The sequence below is a fragment of the Pundamilia nyererei genome, unplaced genomic scaffold (assembly GCF_000239375.1).
Source record: "Pundamilia nyererei isolate P.nyererei 1_Seehausen unplaced genomic scaffold, PunNye1.0 scaffold00020, whole genome shotgun sequence".
NCBI classification, from domain to species: domain Eukaryota; kingdom Metazoa; phylum Chordata; class Actinopteri; order Cichliformes; family Cichlidae; genus Pundamilia; species Pundamilia nyererei.
Window position 1 is genome coordinate 3064441 of NW_005187421.1, and position 8168 is coordinate 3072608.

General features: G+C 38.6%; 1 protein-coding gene across 15 annotated transcripts in view; it reads left to right on the forward strand.

Moving 5' to 3' along the window:
• Nucleotides 1-8168, forward strand: part of prom1a (prominin 1a) — an 81909-nt gene that overhangs the window by 31024 nt on the left and 42717 nt on the right. For 10 of the 15 annotated variants that reach the window (XM_013909172.1, XM_005726512.1, XM_005726513.1 and 7 more), the window contains exons 2-4: nt 696-754; nt 1270-1296; nt 6092-6297. In XM_013909172.1, the coding sequence (XP_013764626.1) occupies nt 696-754; nt 1270-1296; nt 6092-6297 (292 nt within the window). The remainder of the gene's footprint in view (nt 1-695; nt 755-1269; nt 1297-6091; nt 6298-8168) is intronic. The other 5 variants (XM_013909175.1, XM_013909180.1, XM_013909177.1 and 2 more) reach the window with 1 other exon arrangement.

The following is an 8168-nucleotide window of genomic DNA, read 5'->3' on the forward strand; positions in this document are numbered from 1 at the left end:
TATTCTTGTATAGCGTGACTGTTGCTAAATCGTGATACTGACATCCACCAGGTAGAGTATTTTAAGTAATCAGGATACAAATAGCTACAACAGAGTCCAAACATATAGACAGACTACAACTAAATAAAATACAAGTTCCTCACACTGTCAGCACAAGAGTTGGGGATGAGGAGGCTGCAGTGTCACAGTGTGGCTCTGGATTTCCTGACATTCTTGTCAAAAATGTCAACTTCTTTCTTCAGCCTGGCATAAATTATTTCTCAAAATGTGCAGAGTCTACAGTTTACTCCAGTTCCTACCTAAGTAAAGTTTCAATACTAAGACTGTTATAAACAAACTGTCAATCAATATGCTGAACAGTAATATAGAGCATGAACTATAAAGATGTTTGTGTACCACTCTAAAAAAATCCCAATTAAGACTAGTATAGAGTATGGAACACTTTTTGTATTTATTTGGGACTAATTTGGGACATGTAATGTTTTTGTGTTGTATCCTGTAGTAATATCAAATGTCTAAATTGTAACAGAGGCAGATGTGTTTAAAAACGTTGCCACGGATGCTAGAAATTCATACAATTTAATGAGAGTGCGATATAATCTGCTGGATAAAAGAATCCTCCATGCATGTCATTTTTTATTACAGGAAAACACCAAAGTTCTCTTCATGTGTTTGTTTTCTTTATGCCGCTGCAGATCTTATTGTCAAACTGGCAAAGGACAAGTTTGGAGCCATTCAGACGGAATATCAAAAGGTAACTGAGTGTGTGCTTGTTTGTGTGGTGAAATGATTGCTTTTCTGTGCCTTTCATCCTCCTTGCTGCATGTTTTTACTGATTGGAAACAGCAACTCATGAAATACATTACATTAGAAATGTAGCTCTGAGAAACGCAGTAGTCTGTGACTTCTCTAAAACAAGGTGTCAATAGCTTTCATTAGCCAAGGCAATGCCATCTTTTTACCGGCATTCCAGGGGGAAAAAATGGTTATTGCTTCTGGCACAACCTATAAATTTAGAGAGATAAATCATTTGAGCTCATCGGAGCAAACAGGTTTGACAACCAAAGGCTTTTTTAGGCCTGAGAGCTAAATAAAGAGTGCAATTTGCAGTCTTATTTGTGTGCTATGTATGGAAATGCATGACTTTAATTTCTCTTTTTGTTGTTCTCTTTCATCACATGTGTTCACTTTGTGGCTTTGCTCTTTTTTTTGATGCTGCATTGCCTTTGTCTTCTGCATGCCCTCTTCATCTGATCTGGCCTCCTTCAGCCAGAGAACATAGTGCTGACCCTTCAGGTAAAGTCTGCATACTGGACTTAAAGTCTAACCGATCCCCCCCTTCCCATAATTCTCCACTATGAAAGTCATCAAGGCTGCACAATCAAAGCTGAGATATTAATCTTGTATATTTTGTCTATTTTGTCATATTGATAATTGGAATATACAGGATTAGTTTTGCAGCCTTGTAACTTTCTCTCAGCCATCCCATCAACCTCACAGCCACCTTGGAACCTTCCCTTTAGCTTGACCTAAACCGTAGCCCCTCTTTCTTTTTGAAGCACATCCTCGTGCAGAGTTTTGTTTTTTCACTTTTATGGAAGTGACAGAGATGACTGGATAGAGAAACATAGAAAAAATGTTTTATACCACTAAGTGTCAGAGAATTCTACTTTGAATTTCATCTAGTTTGAACTTCGTGTTACAGGGGTTATGGTAAAATATTGCCTATAGTTCTCCACTGGCTCCTGAGGACCTACTGTGAGGCTAATATGTAGCACAAAACGGGACACTTACTGCCATATCAATCCAAGCATCGTCACTCAAATTTGACTTTTTTGAACAGCAAAGTAGTCTCCTCCTTTAGTTTTTATTATTATAATGATTAACAAGGATATTATACTTATGTTCATTATATCAGTGCATAAACAGTGTTCAGTGCTCATGGTGAATATCTCTGTATTCACTAGTCAGCATCTCAGCTGTATTTACTTTGACATCCTCTTAAAAACACAGCATGTAAAAGCCACATGTAACACAACAGATACATTATGTTTGGGATCCTGATGGTGGCAGAACTCTGGACCTGGACTTGTAGTGTGCATTAAGTGCAGCATTTCCCCTGGTTTAAAAATCTTTTCTATATCAGCATAAACAGGCCGGACTACCTCACAGGTCAACAAACTGTAACAGTGATTTTTACTGTGATTCTACAGCAGAGCTTTTAAATGGTTTGAATTTGTGCTTGTAGCCTGCCTGTAAAAGGCGGTGATTTCAAACTTTTATTGGAAGAGCAAAGCAGAATAGACTCTGTCCCAGCATGATATTATCCAGTGTCATGCCTGCTACCTTGAACATTTTGTAAAATAAATTCTTCCTCATATTGGGGAAATTGCTTATCACATCAGGCCCAATGCATTGCAGTTTTTGTTTTGTTTTTTAATATTTTTTTTAAGAACAGCCTTTCATAGCCCTCATAGACAAATGCAAAGCAAATCAATCATCAGGCTTTAAAAGACTATTTAATGCAAAATCACAGCTGGCAGTGTGTACGGTAGTCTTAGTTTTAACCAAAGTTTGCTTACGGTGGATTTAAATTGTCCAACCGTGTGTTTGAGAGTGTGTGTATTTACATGTTTTCCTGCAAGTATATGATGTTAAAGAGTACTTATACATAAATGTATGTTCATGACTTTATAGGGTATTTTCTGTGTTAGTGGGTGCTATACACCTACTTAAAAATCAATTTGACAAAATTCTTCAAATCGTACACTTTTACCTCTTCATTCAACCGTGCTACAGTTATTCATTTTATCTCAGTTCTCCTCTATTACACAAAGCTTTCTTAAAATAGGCTGCTCTTCTTAAACTTTGTATTGATTTGAATAGGTGAGTGGGGCTTCATATGGCCTCACATGGCCATTTTAGATCTATCCACTCTAATAGTAAACATACAGAATCCCAGAAAAACAGAGCAGAGAAGTAGGCTGAGCTCTTATTGGGCATTAAGTTAACTGTTAATGAATCAAGGAAACTGCTTCTTGCTTGAGGATGCTTCAGCATGCCTCATGGCTGCTGCTGGCATTAAATCTGTTTCATGTTAAAGAAATTCACATCTTCACTCTTCAGACATGCTGCCAACCCATCATCCAGTTTGTTCTTATTGGAAGGTCACCTTCTTCTTTTGGGCACTTGCCAAGACAAAGCTATAGTCCCAAAATAGTAAGAGCTGGAGGCCCTTTAAGAGTGGCGGTGGAAAAAAAACGGCACATTTTTGACCTTTTTTTTTTTTTTTTTTTGCTGAAGATTCACCCAATAACAAGCAGAGCCCAGAAGGAGAATGACAATGCAAGCACTACAGTTTGCACAGTGTCCTCAACAACTGTGCTGACATTGGTGCCTTTAGATGATACACATACACATATGTGCACACACCCACGCAGACACACAGTCTTTCCTTTAGTTTTTGCCTCACAGCATTTTCAGAATCTCTGATTTCCCTTTTTCTCTTTGGACTCTGCAGTCCATATTTTTAAGGTCATAAAGAAAGTGATTAAGAGACTTTTTTGATGTCTTAGAAATTAATGTAGTCAAACAGCTGGAGCCTTCACTCCTCCAAACATTAGCGACAGGACTGTGGGTTATTATCTTTACTCGAGTTTTCCATGTGTGCGTAAAGATTTAAAAATGAACCAGAAGACTGTTCCTCTCAGTCTTACTCAGAATCTATTTCTACCCTACCTTTTAGCCAAAAGCCAATGAAGGAGTCCCTGAAGGAGGCAGGTCACTGACTTGTGAGGGCGATTAAGATTAGTACAAATCAGCTGGGAGAGCAGTTCCTCTATTCAAAGCAGTGATAGCAGTGCTGCTTTGATCCTTTCATAACGAGAAGCTATTGAACATCATTGTGACAAGTTACATATGGTGTGGGAATTACCAATCCCCTATTTAATTTTGACAATTTCCAGAGCCTATGCTGCGTGCAGTTTAGGTAGGGGCAGATTAAGTAGGAGCACTGTGGCACATGACAAGAAGAGCAAGTGAGAAGCTGCCAACAGCAGCATTTTAACTCTCTCAGTATATCAGAAAGAATTTGCTAAAGAAGCTTGTCATATTGAATATTGAAAGTTAAGGACTATTTAGGCCGTCATTGACAAATGATGTGCAGATTTCATAGGTGATGTTGAAAGGGTTCTAATTCCAGTAAATACAGTAATAGAAAGCACCGTCTCCAGGCTTGCCCTTGTGCTGTGGAGGTGCACATCTACAGCGAATGCAAAATCTCCTCCACTGTGTCACAACAGGGATCCTTTAAAATGCATTTCATTTTAAAGTTGCAGGAACTGACTCTGGAAAATACTGAGTGGTGAAGGAGAATGTGCCTTCTCATAGTTTTGACAGTCTGACCCTAGGGGATGAATTCACCACATATAGACCCATAAATATATTAAAAATATATTAAAAAAATATCTGCATGCTCCTGCTTGCACTCTTGATATGATGCTACTGATGAGAGTGCTTTGTTGTGCTTGGAGGCCACAGGCTTTGCCACAGAGCTCAAGTTTGACCTGAAATTTGTGCACCTGCAAGGGGTCAGAGCAGGACTTCCTAGGAGCAATTCAAATGTAGCAGGAGCACCACAAACAGAGCAACGCAGAGACAAACAAATTTAAACCAGGTCTGTTTTTTGTTTCTTTTAGGTGCAGAACTTAAAACTTCTTGTTGTGTTGTCTTATTCTAAGAAGTTAATGAAGTAAATATAAGATGAGTAATTTAGTCTGATAAAGATGGACACATTTGTTAGAATCTTCCTGAAGTTTGGATGTAAGGTTGTTTTATGAAACTGAAGAAGTGACTTGGATGAGTGACAAATCGTTTCTCCCACTGAAAACACTACGTCCAGATGAACAGAATTAACCTTTTGGGATTTACTTACCTGACTGATTGAGCATGCATCAAGACATTACATTTGTCAGTTTTAGCTAGGCGGAGGAAATGGTTATATTTTCTGATTACCGGCTACAAATTTTCACAGTAAAATTTCAGTTTCAGCCACCTAAGTTTAATTATTTTTGTTTCTTTGTTTTAGAACTTCACCTCACCATTACTTACTAAAATCCTCTCCTGAATCCTGGAAGTTAGAAGAATCATCCACTGCCAACAAATGATTTCGCTTGCTTCATGGTTTGACTCCCTAAACTTAAATAAATTATAATGGTCTTAGGCATATACCTTATTTTCAATGAATGCAGAGCTCCACTGAAACAGGTATAATGATCTCACTCTGGGGCCTGATTTTTCTTGAAAGAAGAAAGATTAGGAAGTCGTTCCCTTTAGTATGTTAACTGCGTTGCAATCCATTCCTATTGAAGCAGGTTTTTCATCAGAAATGCTGTCTTTTTGCTTCGTTATAGTGGGAAGAACTGTACCACAGGGCTACTGTACAGGGGAAGCTCCTTTGAGTATTTTCCCATCATGCTTCATCTGTTACTATCCTGCCAGTGCATTTTGCTGTTGGGTTAAAATGTTTGCAAAAACAATGTCCAACAATTGCTTTCTGCAACAGTCTCAACACATTTTCCCCTTTCACTTTCAGTTTGCACTATAGTGTGCAGGGACAAAAACCTTCATCCTACTCATTTTTTGTTTTAGTCTTGGCATTTGTTTTGTGTAAAAATGCAGTCAGGAAGTTGAATTATTGAATTAGCTTGCTGTATTTAACAAAGAGAGGATTCTCCTGCAGTGAGTAGTGTTACGCAATGTCTTTGTTCATCTGCAAATCCTGTTTGGACAACTAGAGAGAACTCGCAGCGGTGGGATTCTACCAGATATTTTTAGATTTGTTCATCATTTTATCCTTGTATTCCTTGTGTGCATCCTTCCGTCTTTTTGTGTTTTCTGCTATTAATTTATCCCTTTCTCCTCATTTTCTCCCTCACTCCTAAACATTCACCCCCTCCTTCTTCTACCAAACCAATCCTCATCTCTTCATTTACTGACTCACCTCTCTTTGTTGTTATTATTCATAAATAATTTGTCCATCTTTCTGCATCTCATTTTCTTTTTCCCTTTCACTCCTCTCCCCCGACCCCAGGCCATCTACTACGAGATAGGCTTCCTAGTTTGTGCAGCAGTGGGCCTGCTCTTTACCATTCTGATGCCAATAGCCGGGCTCTTCTTCTGCATGTGCCGCTGCTGTGACAACTGTGGTGGTGAGATGCACCAACGCCAGAGGAAGAATGCAGACTGCCGGCGTGGCCTCCTGGGAACGCTGCTCTTCTCCACCTCACTGGTCATCACGTGAGTATGACACATGCACAAATGACACGCATAAGTGAAATATTCAGAAATCGGTTTGCAAGCAGACGTGCACATTCTGCATGCAGACATGCATGTATGCATACACTGGGGTTATAAACAAGATGCATGTCTGTCTTTTACGGCAATACTCTCATGCACATGTGTACACATGTTAGTATCACACACACACACACACACACACACACACACACACACACAGTCATCAGTTTTCCTCCTCCCCCATGCTGTTTGCTATATATAGTTGAGTCCTACTGTAGATTGCATGTGGCAGCACCCTTCATTCTTTTATTCATTCAAAGCTCTGGTCACTATAACCTTCTGGGGATCCAGACTGAAAGCTTTCATTTACTCTTGTGGCAATGTCTCAGTGCACATCTAAAATACTACAAATCGAAGATAAAGCCGCAATATGCTTTGGAATTTGACCGCAATAATTCTGGTAAACACTTCTGACCTTTTGACAATACACACAATTTCATCTAGACCTGTACTCCTTGGTATTCATTGTAATGAATATAATACCGTTAAACTTTTTTCTGCACAGTCGTCATTGTTTGTCTTTTATATGCACATTTTAAGCAGTGGCTTTCTCGAATAGGACTGCGGTGAGTTTAAAAGCAGACTTAATTTTCAAGATTTCAGTTCAGAAAATATATTTTGTTTTCCTTTCCCCATTGTTCACTTGCTTTGACCAGATCAATTTAAAAAACAAAAACGAAAAAAACCATGCCTTTTTGCCCACAGATTCTGCATATTCACACACAGAAACACATCTGTTTCTCTAAAGTCTGACTCTTTTTGCTGTGGTGTGATAGAAAAGTTTTATATAAGAAGTGTATAGAAAAGGTAGCTATAGGCTAAAGTCAAACTCTTGGTAAACATGAGTTAGTTTGCTGCTTTAAAAGTGTGCCAAGTTTGTCTTGATGCATTCCCAATCATCCAGGAGATGTGCCAAGTTTGATAATGTTAGATTGGATTTGTTAGCTCAGCTTTAACGAATGCAAGTGATAAAACTTTAAGATGTTATTTAATGAGTTCTTTCACTTTTTCGAAGTTTAAAGTGTTAGTTTTTCATTTGGAATGAGCTGTTCTCTTTAGCGGCACTTTCCCTTTTTTCCCCGTAACCAAACTGACCAATCGGCCTCAGATATACTGTCTAGCCATTTCTTTGACAGTCTCATTAGCTTCAACTGCAACGTGACGTGCAAATCTCTGGAAATGGAACTGCACATTACTGCAATGCTGATTGCAACTGGGATTGTTCTGCTTGTTATGCCACATAAGCATGCATGTCAGTTTAAACACATGCTTTTACAAATAGATGATAGGATGTGAGTGTATCTGGCTGCTTTATCGTGCTAATACTAATCTGGCAGCCAGTAATCTGCCAGTGAAGCTATCTGCTGTTGTTTCCCAGGTTTTTTTTTGGGGTTTTTTTTTGTTACTTACACCCGAAGTACATGCAGGACAGTAACCTCGTTGTAAGCTAGCATTTTCTATGTGTATTAAGAGCATAATTCTGACATGAAAATCATGTTAGATAAAGTGGGACATTCAATTAAGTCTATAAGAATTTCAATATACATAGTACCCTGTTTTTCAGAGGCTAAAAAAAATAACTAGACAAGCTAGTATAACTTTAAATGTGGGGATTGTTTTTAATATTTGGATGAAAATTATTTTCAGTCAGTGACTGATGGACATCACCAATCACTACTGATTATAATGTAACCAGGCACATATTTGGCAAAAATATAGATTTCCATCCATCCATCCATCCATCCATCCATCCATCCATCCATCCATCCATCCATCCATCCATCCATCCATCCATCCATCCATCCATCCAT